The sequence below is a fragment of the Lynx canadensis genome, chromosome C1 (assembly GCF_007474595.2).
Source record: "Lynx canadensis isolate LIC74 chromosome C1, mLynCan4.pri.v2, whole genome shotgun sequence".
NCBI classification, from domain to species: domain Eukaryota; kingdom Metazoa; phylum Chordata; class Mammalia; order Carnivora; family Felidae; genus Lynx; species Lynx canadensis.
In genome coordinates, this window is record NC_044310.1 from 103,854,905 (window position 1) to 103,879,901 (window position 24,997).

At 38.2% G+C, this 24,997-nt stretch overlaps 1 protein-coding gene across 3 annotated transcripts in view; it reads right to left on the minus strand.

Moving 5' to 3' along the window:
* Positions 1 to 24,997, minus strand: part of RNF115 (ring finger protein 115) — an 84,389-nt gene that overhangs the window by 56,607 nt on the left and 2,785 nt on the right. Inside the window, exons 1-2 of one of the 3 annotated variants that reach the window (XM_030327784.1) lie at positions 11,821 to 11,841; positions 959 to 1,017 (exon numbers count right to left, since the gene is read on the minus strand). In XM_030327784.1, the coding sequence (XP_030183644.1) occupies positions 959 to 1,017; positions 11,821 to 11,826 (65 nt within the window). In that variant the 5' untranslated portion in view covers positions 11,827 to 11,841. Of the gene's footprint in view, positions 1 to 10; positions 63 to 958; positions 1,018 to 11,820; positions 11,842 to 24,997 lie in introns of those variants that run through there. The other 2 variants (XM_030327785.1, XM_030327782.1) reach the window with 2 other exon arrangements.

Genomic DNA, 24,997 nt, shown 5'->3' on the forward strand with positions numbered 1-24,997 from the left:
TAGTACATACTGTAAAATGTGTAGTTTTTCCTGGTTGTGGAAGGGACCTTCAACTTTAGAGTCTGCCAACAGCAACAGTAAAGACATTATTTACTGCCATTAAAACCTCCAGTAAAGGAATTACTTACTGACATTAAAACCTCCAAAGTCACTCCAAGATTACAAGAAGCTTCAAATTACAGGTTCTTTTTATCCAGTCAGTATTTCTTCATTTGTCCAGCCACTGTCTAACCACATAGCCACAAAAGAACAAATGTGCCATTATGTTTAGCCAAAAAAGGCCATCATCCTGTCAACGCTATTCTTTTTATTTTTTACAGTTTTATTCATATTAACCAAGATGTACTATAAAATACTGTCACTCAGAAACAGTTTCTCTTTTTACAGGTTTTAGATCTTTAATAAGACCAATTTCAAGCATTACAAACCCAAGTATTAACATTACAGTGACAAGATGGCATAGGCTTGACGGCAATGATTTTAGTAAGAACAGGGAGCTAAGGCTTCCTCAAGGCAGACTAACAGCTTGGCTTCTCTGGCTGGAACAGCCTATTTACCTTATTAGATATCTTTGTCAGGAGTTGCTCCCCAGCCCACCAAAGAAACGTAATTCACCTGCAGGCAACAGAGTGGCCACTAAAAACCACCCAATAATCTAAAGGAACACCAAAGTCTCAGAAAATAAATGAACACTTACCAGATTTACTCTGATACGGATATAGAGGTTTCCAAGGAATGCCACATACACACAATCTGAAACAGCGCCTCTCATCTCATCACATCCCAAATTTTCCCATTTTTATTACCCTTCCCTCTGCCACTTTTCCTCCCTCTTTCCCTCCCTCTCTCAGCAGAGTGTAAGTTATAAAACCAATTTCTTTCTCTTCATTCAGTAGATGCTGAAAGAAAGTAATTTGGATAACTGAATGCCTGATTTATTCATGAGCTTGTACAATACCTGGAATCATCTGTCACTTCTTCAATAAAGCCTGATTCACATCTGGGACAAATATATTCCTATAAAAGAAAGGAAGAAATAATAAAAGTCTTTCATTAGAAAGCCAAGTATGTCGTTTCAGAATAATATGCTGTACACACACTGAAGCTCTGAAATGTTACATGTACTTGCTGACTACAAGGACAGTTTTTTTCTATCACACTCTGGCAAATAAAGAATTCCTTAAGAAATTTGCAGAATGTCTTCCTAAGAGGTTCCCCCTGAGAACTCTGAGAAGGAGAATGTCAGATTTTTTTTTTTAATTTGGGCTGAATTTTTAAAAAACTGGAATCAATCCATGATCTAATATTCTCTTCAAATCTAATGAAAAATCTCCACTAAATATCAGAGCAGTAAGATTATAATATTGATAGGTACAAAAACTGCCATTTTTTTGCTATAAACATATAGGAGACACAAACTGAATCACAGTATAAATCAACTGGTAGACTAGAAATTCACAATGAAATTTTACAATATTTCTAATCTATTTTTTGACTACCAATAATTCCCAATAAAAGTTAACATTCTCAGGTATTTAACAGAAATGTTAATTTACGGCCACCTTGGGTGGCTTACTCAGTTGAGTGTCTGACTCTTGATTTCAACTCAGGTTGTGATCTCATAGTTTGTGAGACTGAGCCCTGCATCGGGTTCATGCTGACAGTGCAGAGCCTGCTTGGGATTCTCTCTCCCTCTCTCTCTCTCTGCCCCTCTGGAGCACGTGCGCGCTCTCTCTCTCTCTCTCAAAATAAATAAATAAACATTAAAAAAAAAAGAAGTGTTAATTCAAATAACTAGAACAATTCCATTAAATCAGCCTCTATTTCCTTTGGTACCTTGAATCTTTATTTTTTAAGGTTTTTATCTTTGAGAGACAGAGTGTGAGCAGGGGAGGGGCAGAGAGAGAGGGAGACACAGAATCTGAAGCAGGCTCCAGGCTCTGAGCTGTAAGCACAGAGCCCAACGTGGGGCTCGAACTCACAAACCGCAAGATCATGACCTGAGCCGAAGTCAGATGCTTAACCAACCACCCAGGCATCCTGAATCTTTCTTTTAAATAAATATCAAGCATTGATATTGATAACAAAGAATACACATTAGAGACTGTCTTATCACAGTTTTAAAAAATGTATTTTAACTCCCTATTAAAATAGATCTAGGAAAGACATTTTCAACTATTTTCTTGCTCCCTATATTTTCTAAACCTTAAATAAACTTTGTCTTATCAGAAAGTGACGTAAGCCATATTGGGTTACTCAAAGACAGAATGGCAATTCAAACATTAAAATGCTTTCTTAAAAGAGATATAAAGAAAAAAGACCAATCCCCTCCATCAAGGAAATTAGCTGGGTGAGGATACAATCTATCAACGAAACAGTAAAATTTAATAAAATAATTGCTATAATCAATGCACACTGGGAATATAAGGAAAGGCCAAAGTTTGCCTAAGAGAATCAGGAAGGCTTTCTCTAAAACAGAGACTTAAATTATTAGTCTGTTTGCTCCATGAAAAAGGAAATTATGAGCTTAGGATCATAACAACAGAGTATAACACACATGGAATTTGGGGGGGAGTGGTTGCCACAGGAGCGTGGATAGGCAGGCAAGGGTAAGACTGTGGAAAACTTCAGATTAACTATGAACTTTAACCTGTGGATCAGAAGCTCTCACAGTTTTTTCTCGGCTACCCACATGAAGGACGAGAAACACTCACAACTGGCACACTGTAAACTACTCCAGAAATAAAATAATCTGGAAATCATATAAATCCCTAAGCCCCTCCCTCTACTCCTTCATCCTCCAACCTCCCAAGTAGCAGTAATTCTATCCCTTTGTCTCCCACTAAGAAAGTTTATCTGAGTGCAAATGAGATTGATTTCAGAAGGCTAACCTTAAATCTATTCTAAGGTCTAATGTTAAAAAGAAAGACAGGAATCAATTACGGGACACCTGGGTGGCTCAGTTGGTTGAGCATCTGACTTCAGCTCAGGTCACAATCTCACAGTTCGTCAGTTCAAGCCCCACGTTGGGCTCTCTGCTGTCAGCACAGAGCCGCCTCCAGATCCTCTGTCCTCCTTTCACTGCCCCTCCCCAGCTTGCACTCTCTCAAAAATAAACAAACATTAAAAAAAGGAATCAATCACAACCATAGTGCTGGCTCCTATGATTTCCTCCCTCTCCGCTCACGCATTCCCAATGTTTAAATACCTTCTGTATGGAACAATTCCCAAATGTGTATCTCCACCCCAGACCATGCTTCTGAACCCTCTTTCTTTCTTACACACACACCTGATGAGCTGGCACACCAGTCTGCTCATACTGGAAACCTGGGAGCCATTCCTGATACCTCCCATTCCGCTATCTTCCAACATTCAACAATCAAATCCTGGCACTCCTAGTTTGAACACATTTCTCAAATCTGCTTCATGCCCCACTGCCACACTATCTTAAGCCAGGACTGGACCTAGACACAGAAATATCTTTCCTCTTAAGTGTCACAGCCTTTCCATATCTTCTGCATACTGAAGTCAGAATGATCTTTTCCTAAACATAAAAACAGCCATGTCATTTCCCAGCTTAATACCCTTTAACTATTTCCCAAAACACTTTGTATAAAATCAAACTGTTAAACATGACTTACAAGGCCACGATTCAGCTAGTTTCTATTCAACTGGCCCACATCACTTCAGGCTACTCTCCCTCCCTCAGTACATTCCAGCTACATGGGCCTTCTTTCATTTTTTCTGACTCATCAAGCTCGCCCTGCCTCTAAGCTTGCATATATACTGCATATATATATACACGTATATATATACATAAACACTATATATGTACATACATATACATATATACATATATATACACATATATATACATGTGTGTGTGTGTGTATATATATATATATATATATATATATATATATATATATATATATATAAAACACTATTCCCCTAACTGCGTGCATGGCAAGGAACTTATAATTCTTTAGCCTCCTTTTTTTTTTTTTTTTTTTTTTTTTTCAGAGCAAGTTGGGATCCAATCTCTTTATTGTCAGGTTTTGTTTTTTGTTTTTTCCAGAGCAAGTTGGGATCCAATCTCTTTGTTGTCAGGGTTTTTTGTTTTTTTCCCTCCATTTTAGTATCATGTCAGAAAATCCTTCTTTCATCACCGAATCTAAAGTAGTTTCTTCTTATTCTTTTCTTTTTTAATTGAAAAACAATTGACATAAGATACTGTACTGGTTTCAAGGGTACAACATAGTAACTCAATTATTTATATACATTACAAAATGATCACAATAAGCGTAGTTACCATCTGTCACCATACAGAGTTGTTACCATATTATTGACTATATTCCCTATGCTGTACTTTTCATCCCTGTGACTTACTTATTTTATAATTGTAAGACTGTACCTCTTAATCCCCTTCACCTATTTCACCCATCTTCTGATCCCCTCTTATTATTATCCTCTACAGCACCTTTATTACTTTATAGCACTATATATTTTTAAATGTTTTTTTAATGTCTATCTCCAATAAACTTAAAGTTTCATAATGGCAGGGTGCAGATCACTTCTGATTACCTCTATATGCATAGAAGAGACAGGTGTTCAACAAATACTGACGACACACACCCCACAAATAAGAGTCAAAGTACCAGAATCTGATATAATCAGAGAATAGGTAGAGTAAAGTAAAGAATGTAAGAGCTGAAAACTTAAGTTATGGTTGGACCATGAGATAGTGGAGGCTGAGGTTTCAGAGGTAGAACAGTTCTGGGTGATCACAAAATCCAAGATATAGCAATGGGAGTAGGTGGCTAAAGGGGAGTAGGGATGAAGGTCTTCAGAGTTAAAGGGTCATCTACATTGATATTAAACTTCCAAAATGATGTTAAGAGGTGTTATGGAGAGAAAATAATTTCAAAAGGCAGATATCACAATTGGGAAGACAAAAAGACTGATGCAAGAATCATGCTGACTTAGAGTAGAGAAATATACAAGTCTTCTCATCATGATCCCAGGCACAGTTCTAGGAACCAGGCTGTCAGCCACCATAGCTCCTTTACAGAACAGGGACAAACGAAACTGACAAGTACTATGGTGTTCCTCCTATCACTAGATACACCTTCCATTTACAGATAATCTAAATAATTCTATTTTGATTACAGGGATGAGAACCAAAACTCTTTCCAAATGCTCTGTAAATTATTCTTGATAAAAGTAGCCTGTTTTATAATTATAAAACAAACAAATACTCAGCCATGGATTCTCTCTCCTGCAATCAACATTAGAGGAGAACTTTTTGGAATTCATAAGCTTGTCATCCTCTAATTATCAAAGTAAAAAATGTACACTTGTCTCTTGCATACTTCAGTAGTCTGTTCTTAGAACAAAGGTCTGTTCTTGGAAAATTATCTTTCATTCTCTTGGAAGCCTGAAAACCCCAGTATAACATTCTAAAGATGTTATAGTTCAGTTTCTAGATTTTCTTTTTAAAGGCCTGATAGCACTCGACTTATACTACCGTTTTTCTTCTCGAGTGACTCTAGTCACATTTCCTGACTCCCAGCTACACCAAGGTGCCACTCCTTCACTCTAAGGACTAAAACGTTGTGGGGCACCTGGGTGGCTCAGTCGGATGAGTGTCCAACTCTTGATTTTGGCTCTGGTCATGATCCCCTCTCACATTGGGCTCTACACTGAGCATAGAGTCTGCTTAAAATTCTCTCTCTCTCTCTCTCTCTCTCTCTCTCTCTCTCCCTCCCTCCCTCCCTCCCTCCCTCCCTCTGCCCCCTGCCTTGCTTACACACACTCTCTCTAAAATAAAAAATATAAAAAACAACAACAAAAAGAAAAAATAAATAAAGACTCAAAGATTGTAACAATTGCTTCAAACTAATCTGGAGACATGATGTTGACGGAGGGTGGAGATGCATGAAATAAGATCGGCTTGACTTAATAATTATTAAAGCTGGGTACATGTGGGCTTCTTATACTATTATTTTATACTAGTATACTTCTTTTACTATTATTGATATGTTTCAAATTGTCCAAGATAAAGTTTTTTAAGTTATATCAGTCTGAGAAACATAGGTCAGGAAAATGGTAACCAAACCATGTACTAAACTGTGACCCAAAGTAAAAGTAGATTAGAAATAATCTATTAGCTAGAACAAACAATCCTAAAATTTGTATGGAACCAGAAAAGACCCCGAATAGCCAAAGCAATCTTGAAAAAGAAAACCAAAGCAGGAGGCATCACAATCCCAGACTTCAATATGTATTACAAAGCTAATCATCAAGACAGTATGTTACTAGCACAAAAACAGACCCTCAGATGGAGCAGAATAGAGAGCCAAGAAATTGACCCACAAATGTATGGCCAACTAATCTTTGACAAAGCAGGAAAGAATATCCAACGGAATAAAGAAGTCTCTTCAGCAAATGGTGCTGGGAAAACTGGACACCGACATGCAGAAAAATGAACCTGGACCGCTTTCTTACACCATACACAAAAATAAACTCAAAATGGATGAAAGACCTAAATGTAAGACAGGAAGCCATCAAAATCCTCGAGGAGAAAGCAGGCAAAAACCTCTCTGACCTCAGCCGCAGCAACTTCTTACTCAACACATCTCTGGAGGCAAAGGAAACCAAAGTAAAAATGAACTATTGGGACCTCATCAAGATAAAAAGCTTCTGCACAGCAAAGGAAACATTCAGCAAAACTAAAAGGCAACCAATGGGAGCACCTGGGTGGCTCAGTCGGTTAAGCCTCCGACTTCAGATCAGGTCATGATCTCATGGTTCGTGGGTTCAAGCACTGTGTCTGGCTCTGTGCTGACAGCTCAGAGTGTGGAGCCTGCTTTGGATTCTGTGTCTCTCTCTCTCTCTCTGCCCCTCCCCCACTTGTGCTGTCTCTTTCTCTCTCTCTCTCTCTCTCTCTCTCTCAAAAAAAAAATAAACATTAAAAAAAATTTTAAGGCAACCAATGGAATGGGAGAAGATATTTGCAAATGACATATCAAATAAAGGGTTACTATCCAATATCTATAAAAAATTTATCAAAATCAACACCCAAAAAACAAATTATCCAGTAAGAAATGGGCAAAAAACATGAATAGGCAGTTTTCCAAAGAAGACATCCAGATGGCTAACAGACACATGAAAAAATGCTCAATCTCACTCATCATCAGGGAAATACAAATCAAAACCACAATGAGATACCACCTCACACCTGTCAGAATGGCTAAAATTAACAACTCAGGCAGCAACAGATGTTGGCGAGGATGTGGAGAAAGAGGATCTCTTTTGCACTGCTGGTGGGAATGCAAACTGGTGCAGCCACTCTGGAAAACAGTATGGAGGTTCCTCAAAAAGTTAAAAATAGAACTACCCTACGACCCAGCAATTGCACTACTGTGTATATAACAAAGGGATACAGGCGTGCTGTTTCAAAGGGGCACATGCACCCCAATGTTTATAGCAGTGCTATTCACAATAGCCAAAGTATGGAAAGAGCCCAAATGTCCATCAACAAATGTATGGATAAAGAAGACGTGGTATATATATATACGATGGAGTATTATTTGGCAATCAAAAAGAATGAAATCTTGCCATTTGCAACAACATGGATGGAACTAGAGGGTATTATGCTAAGCAAAATAAGTCAGAGAAAGGCAAATATTGTATGACTTCATGCATATGTGGAATTTAAGATACAAAACAGATGAACTTAAGGGAAGGGAAACAAAAATAATATAAAAACAGGGAGGGGGACAAAACATAAAAGACTCATATACAGAGAACAAACTGAGGGTTGCTGGTAAGGCTGTGGGTGGGGGGATGGGCTAAATAGGTAAGGAGCATTAAGGAAAACATTTTGTTGGGATGAGCACTGAGTGGTATACATAGGGGATGAATCACTGGAATCTACTCCTGAAATCATTATTACACTATATGCTAACTTGGATGTAAATTTAAAATAATTAATTTTTAAAAATAAAATAAGATAAAATTGGAACAAAAAAACAAGAAATAATGTATTAGGCTGGAGAATTACAGGAGAAGAGTACTTATGTTTGTGAAACACCTATGATTTCTCTTAACCAATCTGTGAGGTGAATATTATTTTTATTTTACAGATAAAAACATGAAATAAGCTGTCTGTAGCAGATCTGACTTTCCAAAGACAGTCCCAACAAAATCTCCCAATGCACATCACACTTTTCTGCAACGTGACCTTCTATTCCACCCCGTTTGAATTGGGGGGGGGGGGGGGGGTTGGGCTTCTTTGACAGAATATTGGGCCAGTTCAAGAGAAAGCCATTAACTGCCTAACAGCTCCTGAGCAGCCACATATGTCCAGGCTACTCTGCTGGAGAGAGAGGCCATGTGGAGAATACAGAGACATCAGACAAGAATTGGACTGTAAAAGGAAAACAACAGCTTGGACGTCCAGCCCAGGAGAGCCTTCGGATGGCTCCATCATAAGGCACTATCTGAACACAACTACATGAAAGATCCCAAGTGAGAACTGACCAGCTGAACTATGTAAATCCACAGAAACATAAGAGATAATAAATTAGTGTGCTTAAGACACTGAATTCTGGGTGATTTGTCAGCCAGTAATAGAAAGCCTGAACACTGCGCAAGTGTTAAAAAAGAGCTGTGAATCCTGGTCTTTCTCTTATGTTCTTTTCATTACACATTGATTAACAATAACTATGCTTTTAGAGAAAGGAATAGAAACTATAATTTCCTGAGGACTGGATGGAAAAGTTTATAGCAAGGCCAAATGAGGCACTGGGAATTTCAGCAGCCATTCAGCCCCCTCCCTCTCTTATAGGGGAGCATTATCCTGATAAACACACAATCCAAGGTCTGAAACCCTCAACCTTACAAACTCAGAAATCTAACTTAACAGACCAAGAGATCTGTCTCTTAGGAAAAAATTCACATAAGACAAATTCAGAGGCCATATACATAAAACCTGAAATGCCAACTTACTTAATTTCAATGACAAGAGAGTTATCAAGTGGCCCATTTACTTTTACTATCAACAGTCTTTCTCAATAAGCAAGTCAGCCTGAAAAGCCTCATGGCACAGAGGAAGGAGTTAAAATCAGAGACCTAAATTTCAATCTCAGGGCTCTACTAATTAGATATACGGTCTTGCGGAAGTCACATTACCTTTCTGAGACTCAATTTCCTCGTGTAAAATGGAGAGGCTTGCTTCACTGCTATATATTAGAAAGATTAAGATGTTTGCAAAATACCTAATTCAGTGACTGGCACATTAGATAGCAGACATTTAATAAATATAGCTATTATAATTATTAGAGATTATAATCTTGTGCTAAATAAGGAGAGAATCAGAGCACTAAGACGAGTGGATATATAGCTTGTGCCATCATGCTACAATAGCCTAATATACCCATCACCACTCTGAGCATAAACCAGATCCTCAAAATCAAGGACCTGGGATTCCCCTCCCCTTGGGCAGTACCAGGAAGAGCACAGCTGATGTTTGCCTCTGACTTTCCTTTCTACCCTTTCACTGCTGACCTCCAATTCCCATACCTTCTTCTAAGAGACACACTGTTTCTCCTGACAGACTACATAATACAATTACTTGTCTATGTTGTTTTCTTAGTTACAATCACAGTTTAGTCTTCTCTATAATGAGATTACGAGACTGGATTTTAAGTGCTTATCTCTTGGGTCACTTCTAAAGATGGTTACTTTACATTTTAATTTTCCTAATTTGTTTTTCAGAAGTAATCTTAACTCTAATTTGGAGGAATACCGTGAATTAAGGTAAATTTGTAAAAAGTTCAAACGGAAACCAAACACAGTCTCTATCTCTATACTCCCTTGGCCTTAGTATCATCCTGATATATTCACATACTCAGACAGAGAGTTTTGAATTTTAAGCATAAGGGGTTTATGTTGGAAGAAAAGAGGAGGGGTAATGATGCCTGGGTGGCTGAGTCGGTTGAGTGTCCAACTCTTGACTTTGGCTCAGGTCATGATCCCAAGGCTGTGGGACTGAGCTCCACACCAGGCTCCACCCTGAGCGTGGAGCCTGATTAAGATTCTTTGTCTCTTCCCCTTGCCCCCTCCCTTGCTTGCACATGCACACTCTCTCCATAAAATTAAATTAAATTAAAACAAAACTAAGCAAAAGGAAGGGGAAGCCAAGGTAATGATAAGCGTCCACTATACATCTGGCACTATGGAAATCTCTCTCCTCTGCTTCAACATTAATACATCAAATCATCACACAAACCCCACCAACCAAAATACTGCCAGCCTATATAGTTCCCACAGTCACAAAGTTTTATTAAAAAAAGTTCATTAGGTCATTTCTATCTTTTCATCTATAAAAGAGAAGTATAACAAACCTAATTACCCAGAATCATTGGAAATAGGAACCCAATGGTTTGTACCAAACTAAGCTGCTTTCTCCCTAGGGTCCAAAAGTTCATTGTATAAAACCCAAGTGAAGACACTCAGTAGCAGGTACACTTGAATAAACTGCTTTAGATGTTCCACTGCCTGTTCCATCTAAAAATACCCACAAGCAGAAACATTTTTCACCATTAATAGTCTGAACTAGGAACAACTCCCTAAGTATAGCTTAGCCCTGAGGCTTACCCACTTAGAAGAACAGCCCAAGAGTGCACAAAGCACTTGAATACTGAATAGAAAAGGAAAGGGTGGTTTTAATTCATCATTTTCTTTTCCTTCTTGTATTTCAAGGGATCAATTACCAAAAAAATGTGAGGTTTTGGCAGGACAATGAGCTACAAGCCAAGACTTATTTATATTAAATCCCATCTTGAATTTTATGCAAATTAGTATCTAATATTTATTCAGAACATGAAATAGGAAGCCTTTCTATTTATTTTCTAATTCCCACAGCTTTGCTCTTCTACATGATCACTATCAGCATAGCATCTACTAAGTGGGTTTTTGTTAAATTTTATCTAAAACAGAAGCCTATTTTCTGTCTTGTTTAACAGAATCAAAACGTAAGATCACAATATTTAGTCATATCCTCTTGTTCATATTCTCTTTGAGTATCACCTAGCAAATCTATTCAGAAACTCCTAACTCGAAGGATTAGGAACACAAACTGAAACACTGCATAGCTCCTAGGCCAGACCCACCACACCCAGAATTTCATGCCAGCTCACATCTACAGGTAAAAAACACTGCTTTTTTTTTCTAGAGACCTTATCGATAAATCCCTTATGATTATTTCTTTTCAAACCAAGGTACACTTCCTCCCTTTTCAAAAGCATCAAGTGTACCCTAAAACAAAGACAACAGGGGCACCTTGGTGGTTCAGTCAGTTAAGCATCTGATTTCCGCTCAGGTCATGACCTTGCAGTTCATGGGTTCAAGCCCCACGTCAGGCTCTGTGCTGACAGCTCAGAGCCTAGAGCCTGGAGCCTGCTTCGGATTCTGTGTCTGCCTCTCTGCCTTCCTCTCTCAAAAAATGAATAAACATTAAAAAACAAACACACACACACACACACAGGGGCGCCTGGGTGGCTTAGTAGCTTGAGCATCGACTTCGGCTCAGGTCATGATCTCATGGTTTGTGAGTTCGAGCCCCGCGTCGGGCTCTGTGCTGACAGCTTGGAGCCTGGAGCCTGCTTTGGATTCTGTGTCTCCCTCTCTCTCTCTGCCCCTCCCCCACTCATGCTGTCTCTCTCTGTCTCAAAAATAAGTATTAAAAAAATTTTAACAAAACACACACACACAGACAACAGAACTTTGGGGTTCTGTTTCCAATCCCATCATTACCTTCATGGTCTTCGTAAGACCTGTTTCTCCATCTGTAAAACTAGAGCACAAATGCTGTCCTCATTGACTTGTCTCCCCCACCTCTCCTTCAGGGAAACAAGAAAGTTTCACTCATTCATGTGGCCAACTACTCATTTAAAAAAAAGATGAAAGTATTTTGAAGCATTTTGAGCATTTTGAACTCCAAAAATCTTAAATGATTGTTCCCTTGGTTATTAGAAAGAAAACCAGTACAAAAAAAAAGAAAGAAAGAAAGAAAGAAAGAAACAAAGAGAAAGAAAAAGAAAACAAGAAAACATCAGGCTACAGTTTTACAGTTTTAGTGTTATACAAAGATACCTATACAATTTAAATACTGTTTGAAGAGCTGTAATCCAGTTCCAGGCCAATAAAATTGCTTTGACTTATGGTCTTACTCCCTAAGAACAGTAACATACACAACTTTCACTATTTTGTTCTTTCATTCCAGGCCATGACTGAACATTGACATTATCGGGGACTCCAAACAGGAGTGGTATGTATAATCAACCAACCTTCTTTAGTGCATTGTATAACAAGGCAGAAAATCAGGTCACAGAACAAAACGTTAATTAATAAAAGCTTGATCAGATGAACAAGAAGCCAAATTTTCTAAGAAAAAAACAGACTAAACTACAAAAATTACCAGAGGAAAAGTTAAGTTCATAAAACACAATATAACCACAATAGATTTAGTTATAATGTTCTTTGCTCACACTAAAGGCAGCAAGAACAACCCAGTGGCATAGATATAAAATGGTAAATGACCCAAAAAGTTTGTCTTTAGCTCTGATGTGTACCACCAGTTTGGAGGACATTTATCTTCCTGCATTCAGCTTAGGCTGATAGAATCTTCTTACATAAACTGACAACATTTATTCCCCCAGAAAACACATTTGAAGCTCTACATTCCAAGCATGGTGCAGAAATAAAAGCATGCTTAGTAGAGAAAGAAAAATAACTTGGTATTAAAAACTACTGAAATGATGTACAAAGTGTATGTTCTAATGAAATCACACTTAAGGAAGTAAAGGCCCATAAAACAAACTTCTCTGAATATCCTAATATTTGGTTACTTAGCCTCAAAATAAGAACTGAGCAATATTTCAGAAGAGCCTCAGTGGTTAAAAGCAGTGAATCTGAAGCTTAAACAAAACTGGACTAGAAGCACAAAGAAACAAACCAACTGTGTGATGTTGGGCAAGTCACACTTCATCAATGAAATAGTATCTAGAGCATAACATTTTCAACAAATTGTAGATTCTAATAAATTCCTCAGCAATTTTAACGTGGAACATTTCCCAAACCATGTAGTCTATAAAGTCTATAAAGAAAAAGAAAAAACATCTGGAAAAGGCTGGATTAAATAATATTATTAAGTGTGTTGCTTCACTGAATGATTTTTCAGAACCATTAATATGCCACTCTGTGTCAGAAAAGGGGAAATGGAAACAAGACGATGATTCAGTATGTAGCATTTTACCAGGATTCTGAATGCACGGTTAAGTCTCCAGGCACACGGTTTTGAGAAACACTGACTTAGACTGATTTCCAGATTTTGAGATTCCATAAAGCAGTTCAATTTTAAAACTGAAAAGTTAAGAACTCACACCCAGGACTGTCAACTTTTCTATTTTGCCAAGTAAAATCATTTTTAAAAAATCATCAGCTACTATCACTGTCATTTCATTTTAAAAGTATCAATTTAGGGGCGCCTGGGTGGCTCAGTCGGGTAAGTGTCCCACTTCAGCTCAGGTCATGGTCTCATGGTTCGTGAGTTCAAGCCCTGCGTTGGGCTCTGTGCTGACAGCTAGAAGCCTGGAGCTTGCTACAGATTCTGTGTCTCCCTCTCTCTCTGCCCCTACCCCACTCACGCTCTGTCTCTCTCAAAAATAAACATTTAGAAAATTAAAAAAAAATAAATAAATAAAACTATCAATTTAAAACTAAAAATATAGGAATAAAGATTTATAATTTTTAATTTAACATTTATTTATTTTTGAGAGACAGAGAGAGAGAGAGAGAGAGCACAGTAGAGGAGAGGCAGGGAGAGAGGGAGACACAGAAACCAAAGTAGGCTCCCAGCTCTGAGCTGTCAGCACAGAGCCCAACACGGGGCTCCAACCCACAAACCGCGAGATAATGACCTGAGCTGAAGTCGGACGCTTAACCACTGAGCCATCCAGGCACCCCAGGAATAAAGATTTAGATTACATTTTTAAAAAAATTTTTTTAACGTTTATTTATTTTTGAGACAGAGAGAGACAGAGCATGAATGGGGGAGGGTCAGAGAAAGGGAGACACAGAATCCGAAACAGGCTCCAGGCTCTGAGCCATCAGCACAGAGTCCGACGCGGGGCTCGAACTCACGGACCGCGAGATCATGACCTGAGCCGTTTAACCGACTGAGCCACCCAGGCGCCGCTAGATTACGTTTTTAAAAGATTTTTAAAAATATTTTTAAGATTAAAAGAGTTTTTAAAAGATTTTAGATTACATTAGAGACTTTTAAATAAAATAATTTAGCACTGCCCTCCTTTCTACCATGTACCCACAAAGCAATCCCAGAACCTGATGCAGCCCTCTTTATCAAAATATAATAGTGAAGACACTCCATCAATGAGATAAGAGAACTTTACAAATATGATTTACTACAGGAAATATCCTAGGACAGGAAATATCACATACAAACTGGTTGATAAAAGTAGTCATTGACCTTTAGAAAGTAAGAAAATAACGAGTTAACTGAAGAACTTTAAAAATAAAAGAAACAAAGGCGCCTGGGTGGCTCAGTCGGTAAAGCGTCCGACTTCGGCTCAGGTCATGATCTCGCAGTTTGTGAGTTCAAGCCCTGCACTGGGCTCCGTGCTGACAGCTCAGAGCCTGGAACCTGCCTCAGATTCTGTATTTCTCCTCTCTGCCCCTCCCATGCTCATGCTCTGTCTCTGTCTCCCAATAAATAAACATTAAAAAAAAAATTTCTTTTTAATAAAAGAAACAAAGAAAGATTTTATAAAATAGTCCTAATAAAGAAATTATCCCAGGCCAAATTTACCTGTCACTGAATCAAAAGTCTTCAAAAAGGTTTTACTTTATTCAATCAACATTACCAGCATTAAGATGTGTTCTGTTTCATTTAACAAAGAAAAATCTTGGCATTGCTTTATATTATGATGTCCTCAATCCTAACATTTTCAAGATTGTTCATTATCATAAAACAAGAGAACATAGCTTATAGCTTACAAAAGAGATTCAATTCAGAAGTAAAATCTTTATCCCAGTAAGAATAATTCAGTGGATATCACATGATCTAAGTGGAAAAATTACAGAACAAAATTCCTTCACACAAAATCCCAAAATACCCAAAAGCTCAAATCACTAAACCACAGAGAGGAATAAACACAACTGCTTCATTTTACAAGCAAGGAAAATTAAGGCTCTTGAAAGATTCAGTAATTTGTTTAAAGGTTAAAATAAAACTTTTTTCCCCCCACAGTGCTATAATATTTTTTACACATAATAAGTTAAACCACTTATAGAAAGGTGTGGTAACAGTTGTAAAAGGAGAACTAATGAATGGTTAGTTCTATAGTTTACACCAGTTTGTTTATTCTGAAAACCCTATCCTTTTAAACAGATCTCAGACCTAAAATGGGCAAAAACACATTTGCTCTAATCTTAAGATATCTACCTTATTTTAATCTTTAAACATAAAGTCAAAGGGAGGAGGAAATATTTAAATCCTAATTCCACTACTCACTTATCCCAACATTTTATGAATTTCCTTACTTCTGGACACAGTCTTCCTAGTACAGCTCCGAAAATATAGTAGGCACCAATGAATAGTTCTTGAATGAATGCAAATAGAGTACTGCCATTACTGCATGATATAGTGCCTATATATTTTGATGTTATTATCAAACACAAACCAATTTCTAAGAGATATTCTTCACAGAATATACGTGTAGTCTCAAAGAAAACATCCAAACTCGGGGCGCCTCAGCAGGTTAAGCATCGACTTCAGCTCAGGTTATGATCTCACGGTTCGTGGGTTCAAGCCCCGTGTCAGGCTTTGTGCTGACAGCTCGGAACCTGGAGCCTTCTTCAGATTCTGTGTCTCCCTCTCTCTCTGCTCTTCCCCCACTTGTGCTCTGTCTCTGTTTCTCAAAAATAAATAAACATTAAAACAAAAAAAATTTTTTGAAAATATCCAGACTCAATTACACTCAGGAAGAGAATCAGACATACTTCCCTTTTATTTTATAGCAATAGTGTTACAAGATGATAAACCTATCTATTGGACTTATTAAAAACCATGGGAACTCTCAATCTGCTCATCTTTTATTTTTTAAGATTTTTTTTTTAAGTTTATTTATTTTGAGACAGAGAGCATGTAGGGAAGGGGCAGACAGAGAGGGAGAGACAGAACCCAAAGCAGGCTCCGCATAGACAGTGAGGAGCCCAATGCAGGGCTCGAACTCACCAATCATGAAATCGTGACCTGACCTGAAATCAAGAGTTGGATGTTTAACTGACTGAGCCATCCAGGCACCCCTTAAGATTTTATTTTTAAATAGTCTCTACATCCAACGTGAGGCTCAAACCCACAACCCCGAGATCAAGAGTCACACACTCCACCAAGTGATCCAGGCACCCCTCAATCTGCTCATCTTATATTGACCGTATGTTAAAAAGAATGCCAGTATAATCTTAAAACAAGTCTCCCTCATTGAATCAGCACCTACACTTGGCGCAGAATAACCAGTAATTTTAGTGATTGGTAAGGTTGAAAAATTTAGGGAATTCAACACTTTAATGATTCTCACTTATAAACATTACCTTCGACCACTTTTTAACCTAAAACATGCAAATTAAAACTAGCAGTGAAAATTAATTTGCTGAATTTTCTATTCACATGTTATTAAACAAAAAGTAATTGTACCATTATAGTTTTCACACTACATCAACAATCAAAATTAACCACAATTTTTTCAAACCAACAGGCTTAAGGTACAAAATTTCTATTCCTCAAACTAACTTATCTTAACTAGGAATACTAATGCCTCTAAACATTCAACAGTGACCATAACAAGATCAGAACGTAACAGCTGACACTATAGATGAAAATCAGAGAACCAATCAGCTTAATAACTTTGAGAATAAAGTACCTCACACTACCACTTAAATCACAGAAGATTCACTAGAAGCAGCTAAATTCCATTCAACAAATTCCGTGACAAATAATTACTAAAGGGCATCTGGTGGCTCAGCGAGTTAGGCATCTGAACCTTGATGTGGGCTCAGGTCATGACCTCAGAGAGCAGCATCCAGACCCACACAATGTGGCATCCAGCCCCAAATCAGGCTCTGTGCTGACAGTATGCAGCCTGCTTGGGATTCTCTCTCTCCGTCTGTCTCTGCCCTTTCCCCACTTGTGCTTGCTCACACACCCTCTCTCTCAAAATAAATAAATAAACCTTAAAAAAAAGGCCAATCAGCTATTCATATGTATGGTAGGTAACTATGGGAAGTTCTTCTGTTTATAAGCTGTCAGATATAAAAACAAAGCTACATTCAAAAAAACAAGAGGCTCAACTCTGCCCTCCCCCTAACTAATGGTAAGTAGTCCGTTAGACCGCTGCTTTGAGTCAAACTTTTATTCATTAGTTGACACGTCTGTGCTCTGTTTTAGGGTATTTTATGAACATTAGTATCCCCATGATTTTCAACATGTACACAAAAGCAGAGAGTAGTAAAAAGACAAGGCCTACAATTACAATTCCTTCATTCAACAAATACTTATTGAAAGAGTACTACGCACCAGGCACTGTTCTAACCACTGATGAACAAGGAAGCAGCAATATTAACAGTGGTGAGGAAAAGAGAAATCTAAAGGTATAAATGAAGAATTGTCTAAAAGTAAACCAAATCTAAAGGACAAACTCTGAATCTTTCAACATGTAGAAAATATTGCACTAACACAGGAAATTATAAGCAAAAGAAAAGTAGAATAAGTGATAAAATGGGAAAATGTTTTCCTGTATGACTAGAAGGCATCCCAATGAGGAGAATACAATCATCTAGGGGACATTTCGAATATCTATTGAAGTGTTTCAGCTGTCAGAGCAATTTAAAAAATGCTACTGACATTTAATGGATAAGAGGCAGGAAAACATAGGAAACTGCAGCACAAATATTTTTATTCTCAAACTTCATATGGATAGTTAAGGAGATTAAAAAAACATCTTTATGAAAGCCTAGGTCCTACTTCCATTCTATATATAAACACCAAGTCTTTCTGCATAATTTTAATATGCATTAAATGTCCAGAAAAACAACAACTGAGTAAAAGCAGAGAAAGATATACTTTATTTGGGCCTTTTCTAAGAATTGCTCACCATTCTGGTGGTTTGCATACCATGGTATTAAAGTTGTGAATACTGTTGGGGCACCTGAGTGGCTCAGTTGGTTAAGCATCCAACTTTGGCTCAGGTCATGATCTCACAGTTCTTGAGTTCCAGCCCTGATGGGGCTCTGTGCTGACAGCTCAGGGCCTGGAGACTGCTTTAGATTCTTTGTCTTCCTCTCTCTTTGCCCCTCCCCTGCTTGCTTGTGCTCTCTCTCTCTCTCAAAAATAAAAGTTAAAAAAAATTAAAGTTGCAAATATTTTTAAAAATTTTTAACGTTTATTTATTTTTGAGAGACAGAGAATGAGTGGGAGAGGGGCAGAGAGAGAGGGAGACACAGAATTCGAAGCAGGCTCCAGGCTTTGAACCGTCAGTAGAGAGCCCCATGCGGGGCTCGAACCCACCAACCATGAGATCATGACCTGGGCCTAAGTCAGAAGATCAACTGACTGAGCCACCCAGGTGCCCCACAAATATTCTTTTAACAGTCTACTCAGGTAGTTGTTACGTCTACGTTTGGTGCCAACATCCAGTATATTATACATACCTTCATTATGGACAGCTGAGTACTTACATACTGAAATATGTATCATTTTATCATGAATTGTTTTCTTTTTATTTATCCTTTATCTTACAATAAGAGAATTATTTTATCTTTTTAAAAACTGTATGTGTAGGAAATTGTACCATATGAATTTCATTTCATTAAAGAGAGCATTTCAAAATATTTATTATCAAAAGAGGGCACTGGGTCTGATAGGTTTGAGAACCACGAGGCTAGAAGATCAGCATCACTGTAGGATACCTGCAGATCTCAAGTTAACCCAGAAAGAGGTAGAAAAGGGCATGTAACTGAAATGTTCTCTTTCTTTTGAGAATATATATTCGAAGCATGGTGAAAAGTAAACATAATGGAATCTTTATTGGAAGATGGTTCTCTAGGTTTAAACTCATTTCAAATCTAGACAACATCAGAGTGAGTGACAAAGAGGTGAATACAGGATACACTGTCTATAAGAACTTCTCTGTGACACTTGCTGAAATTGTCAAGGAGAGAGATGACCCACCTTAACAGATTTTCAAGGAAAACAAAACTAACTGGCCTATTCGGAAAAAGAGGCTGCACAATCTATTTAACATGCAAGAAAAGTATGCTCGGTTTAAATCATGAGAACCAATTCATTTCTTTTTTTTTTTAATGTTTATGTATTTATTTATTTTGAGAGAGAGCACTTGCACATGCATGCGAGCACACTCAGAGAAGGGGCAGAGAAAGAGGGAGACAGAGAATGTCAAGTAGGCTCCATGCTCATAGTGCAGAGCCCCACATGGGGCTGTATCTCATGAACCTGAAGATCATGACTTGAGCTGAAATCAAGAGTCAGAGGAGGGGTGGGCCTGGGTGGCTTAGTCAGTTAAGCATCTAACTTTGGCTCAGGTCATGATCTCATGGTGAGTTCAAGCCCCATATAAGGCTCTGTGCTGTCAGGGCAGAGCCTGCTTCAGATTGTCTCTCTCCCTCTCTCTCTCTGCCCCTCCCCCCGCACACAATTTCTCCCTCTCTCTGTCTCTCTCAAAAATAAATGAATAAACTTTAAAAAAAAAAAAAAAAAGGAGTCAGACGCTTAACTGACTGAGACACCCAGGCGCCCCCAGAACCAATTCACTTCTATTTGATATACATGCACCTGCAGACCTCTAAGGAATTCTGACTTGCTAACAGCTGATCTTAAAAAAAAGGATTTAAAAATCTTTCCGAATCTAACCTAAACTTCTGTAAGTGAAACTGTGAGAAGAACTACCCAAAATGTTTCTACTAAGGGGCACCTGAGTGGCTCAGTTGGATAATCGTCAGATTCTTGACTTTGGTTCAGGTCATGATCCCAGAGTCATGGGATCAAGCCCCCACCCACACTCCCATCGGCTCTGCACTGAATGCTCAGAGCCTGCTTGGGATTCTCTCTCTCTCCTCTCTCTCTCTCTCCCCCTCCCCTGCTCAGGCAAGCTCTCTCCCAAAATAAACATATTTTTTAAAAAACATTTATACTATGGTAGCATTCTATTTCTCCACGAATAACTATTGCTCATTCCTACACTACCTTTCAATCCAAGACTACATACCTCCATTTCTCTGAATGCTCAGGCTTCCAAGAGGCACATACCAATATTATTTTACAGTCGTATATATGAAGGTAAACTGAGAGTGTCTGGTGTTTCAGCTGTGGTCAGCTGAGTGAATTAGTATCAGAACAAGGATTGATAATTCAATTCACCCTCTCTGCCAAGAGTTTAAAGACAGTAAAAGTTTAGGGGCACCTGTATGTCTCAATCAGTTGAGCGTCCAACTCTTGGTGTTGGCTCAGGTCATGATCTCAACGGTTTAGTGAGTTCAAGCCCCACATCAGGCTCTGCTCTTGCATCATGGAACCTGCTTGGGATTTGATCCCTTTTCCTCTCTGCCCCTCCCCCACTCACACTGTCTCAGTCTCTCTCAAAAAAAAAAAAAAAGACACTAGACGTTTAAACACAAAATCTCCTGAGCTCATAAAACTTCTAAGAGAGCTGTAAGAGAATGAGAGAAATTAAAACTTGAATGATGGTAAGATGAGCTATAAAGAACCTAAAAGTTAGGCTTGTTGTCTGCTTTTTGCTTTGTTTTCAAACTGGAATTTCCAGGTGTCTTACTAAGTTACAAGTCGTGTTACTACCTCAATTAATTCCCAACTGACAAAAAATGTGGATACTTTTCTTTTAGAAGTTACCCTACAGTGTGTAACTTTAGAGGAGTAATCCAATTCCTCTGGTCTCAGTAACCACAAGGAGAGAAAGTGACCCCAACAGATACAGCTATAATGGAACAGCAGTCACTAACTGCTGTCCTAAATAATCCCTGTCATCAGGGCTTTGGCTAAAATTATATGGTCTCAATTATCTTACTGAAAATTCTCATCAGGATCCTAAAATTAGGGAGAAAAAAAGCCACATCAGAACAAAACCGTAAGCACCATGGACACAAGAAGACAATCTCTTTATCCTTCTACACCATGGTTCTTCAACCTCCGCTCTCTTGCCATTTTGGGCCTAATAATTCTTTGTTGTAGGGAGCTGTCCTGTGCACAGCATGTTAGCAGCATCCCAAGCCTCTATCCACTAGATGCCAGGAACAACTCTCCCCCTCTCTGCAATTGTGACAACCAAAAATGTCAATAGACACTGCCAAATGTTCTCCTGGGAGGCAAAACTGCTCCCAGTTGAGAACCACTGCTTTACACTGTCTCCTTTATTGCTCATTATTAAACTGTGAAGAGATTAAAAAGAAGTCAGCATGGAACGTCTGGACGGCTCAGTAGGTTAAGCATCAGACACTTGATTTCAGCTCAGGTCATGATCTCACTGATTGGTTTGTGAGTTGGAGCCCCACCTCTGGCCTGCACTGACAGCATGGAGCCTGCTTAGAATTCTCTCCCTCTCTCCCTCTCTCTCCCCCTCTCTCACATGGGCTCTGGCACATACTCTCTTTCAAAATAAATAAATCAACTTAAAAAAAAAGAGAAAGAAGTCAGCAGTCACAGGCTTATTCTTAGACCCCTTCTAATTTGAGTATATATAAAGAATTAGAAGCAATCCACACCTTCTTTCCTCTTCGAAATAATATGACTATAGCATTTTCTCCCTGAGTGTACATAAAGGTCATAAAAAGCCAAGTAAACATAAAGAAACACAAAGTATTAGAATCCAGTTGGTACTTCCCAAAAAAGTACAAGGGATTTTATCTGCAGTAAGTTTAGTATTTTTGTTTTTCCTCATACTGAAAAAAATCCCAAGATTTCCCCAATATATACATGTCTACATATCAGTAGAATTTCAAGGCCAGAACTAGCCTTCTACTTATAAGAATACGTATTTCTTATTTCTAGATCCTGGCAGGGACTATATTTACTGACACTGTATACTGAAACTTCACATGGTAGTATCTTATAGCACTGGCACCTTTTTGATAAAGACCTCAGAACACTAAAGCCACTACTTTTAAAATATTGGGTATTCATCTTATCATTCAAGCAATATTTATAAGCAACTGCTACATAGTACTAGATAATCAAGCAGACTTTTTAGCTGGTGAGTCACCAATAGCAGAATCCAAGATATCTAGTAATTAAAACTTCACAGGGTACCTGGGTGGCTCAGTCAGTTGAGCGACGACTCTTGATTTCAGTTCAGGTCACAATCTCATGGTTCACAGGATGGAGCCCCCAGTGGGGCTCTGTGCTGACAGCACAGAGCCTGCTTTGGATTCTCTCCCCCACTCTCTCTGCCCCTCCCCCCACGTGCACATGCATATGCACACATGCTCTCAAAATAAATACTTAGAAATAAAATAAAATAAAATAAAATAAAATAAAATAAAATAAAATAAAATAAAATAAATATAACCTCTCAGGGGCATCTGGGTGGCTCAGCTGGTTAACTGTCTGACTCTTGATTTCAGCTCAAGTCATGATCTCATGGTTCATGGGTTCAAGCCCTGTGTAGGGCTCCACACTGACAGCAGGGAGCCTGCTTGGGATTCTCTCTCTCCCTCTCTGACCCTTCGCCAATCTCTCTCAAAAATAAATAAACTTATAAAAATAAAAAAATAAAAATAAAACCTCTCTGGCCCAGCTCGTATCACTAAATTCCTTTCCAAATTTCAGTAACACTACTAACATTACATGGACACTGCTCTGGGATCTTTGTATGAATCATGCAACTTAAATAGCAAAGTCAGTAGGCTTAGAGTTTTAAGAGTCACAAAATCTTTAAGAAATGTACTTTAAAAAAAATTTTTTTTAATTAAAACAAGAACTGTACTCTTTAGCTACTCTTATTATGGAGTGGTTAGAAAGTTTTCCTGTATTAGAGTTATTATAAGCACACAACAATAATCCCTCGTATAGTACCTGGTAAAGAACCAAAGAAGGTAACATTACTTATTGACAAGAATGACATTTTATTAGAGCAAAGGTGATATAATAAGGAGATGTGAGAGAAGCCTGTTAGTTCCTTCAGGCAGAGTCTCAGAGGGAATACACTGGCAGTCCTTAATTAGACTGGTCTCTTTCCGGATTTGGATACTCTGATCTCCATAAAACACTTAAGAAACACCCTCATTTCATCAATACCAAAAGGAGTTTACTCTGCATATGATTTCTCTCACCTGTTTAATGAAAACCCTACCAGATTCCATCTCAGGTAATATTGTCTGGCCTTGATTTAAAAGAGGGGCAGGGTAATGTGCGGATGGAATGACACCTTTACATTCCATGACACAGCCCTATATGGTACTACTCAGTCATCCCTCAATGTAGCATAGTATCCCCATTAGTCTCGGCTTCACGTTGTCTCTCGATAGGACATCAGGTGAGGTAGAAGCTTCTGCTGTGACTTGAAAATAATTTTAAATTACCCAAAAATACACAATGCCACTTACCCAATCATATGTAAACTTGAAACCTTAAAGGCTTTAAACCATATAATCAAATTCTCTTATTTTAAAATCCAAATTTCACTGAAATTATTTTCACTGTAAACAGGGAAATACTTTTCAGTAAGAGAAGTTCCTAAATCCATAGTCACTTCTAGAATAGAGACTCTTTGATGAAGTCTAACGATAACAGTACCATTGAATATATTTTCATTCTAAAATTCTCTTTTTTTATTTCTCCTCATTTCTTTGTATCTTTTTTCTAAACGAATCTTTTCTTCTCTTATCTGGGAGTATCCAAACCAAAGACACACAAAGCTAAAATGGATGGATCAGGGTTAGCAGTAAGATGTGTTATTTCACCAAATTTATTCAACTAAATTTGGTTTAACCTATAGAGCATTAGGCATACTCCAATCTCTCTCAGACGTTATCACCAAAATTATTTTAATACAGACATTAAAGTTAGCTGGGCTCATGAATCTTTCACAGTAGTAGGTCTGACAAGAAAAACAATAAACAAAAACCTAAGGGGAGTTTCAGGGCTAAACCATTTGGGTAAGCTATTGCTATTACCTGCACACACTTCCAAATGAATCGAAGTTCTGTACCCTAGGGACACCTGGGTGGCTCTGTCAGTTAAGCGTCCGACTTTGGCTCAGGTCATGATCTCACAGTCTGTGGATTCGAACCCCACGTCCGGTTCTGAGCTTTCAGCACAACTACTTCAGATTCTGTGTCTCTCTCTCTGTCCCTCCCCCAACTCATGCTATCTCTCTCTCAAAAATAAATAAATATTAAAAAAAATTATTTTAAAGAAATTCTATACCCTAGAAATTGGGGAAGGCAAAAGAAATGAGTTCCAAAACCTTGCAACTTAGTCCCACTGAACACCATTATGATTCTACAGGGTGAATAAATTGGCAAGAGATGAGGTGGTTCTGAAGCAGGCCTTCTTCCCACTGACTGGGTCAAGAAACCCACCTAGCACTAGCTCATTAAAAGCTGACAATAAAACTCAATAGTCCACTTCTGGTGTTCAGAAAGGACAGCACTCAGGGATGACTGTTCTTGTGATCCAACTAGCACAAGAGTAAGTACCCTTTTGAGATGCAAACTAAATCTAGACAAAGAAGAGCTTTATTCCAGAAAACCTGGCTCTGTATACCCTCAGAAAGACATCTGGTTTCCTATAACATTCGTCCAGTTCAAGAAACAATGCATGCCGACTGTATGCTAAGTACTTACAATGAAAGGAATCTCAAGTTTACATTAAAAAAATCACTTT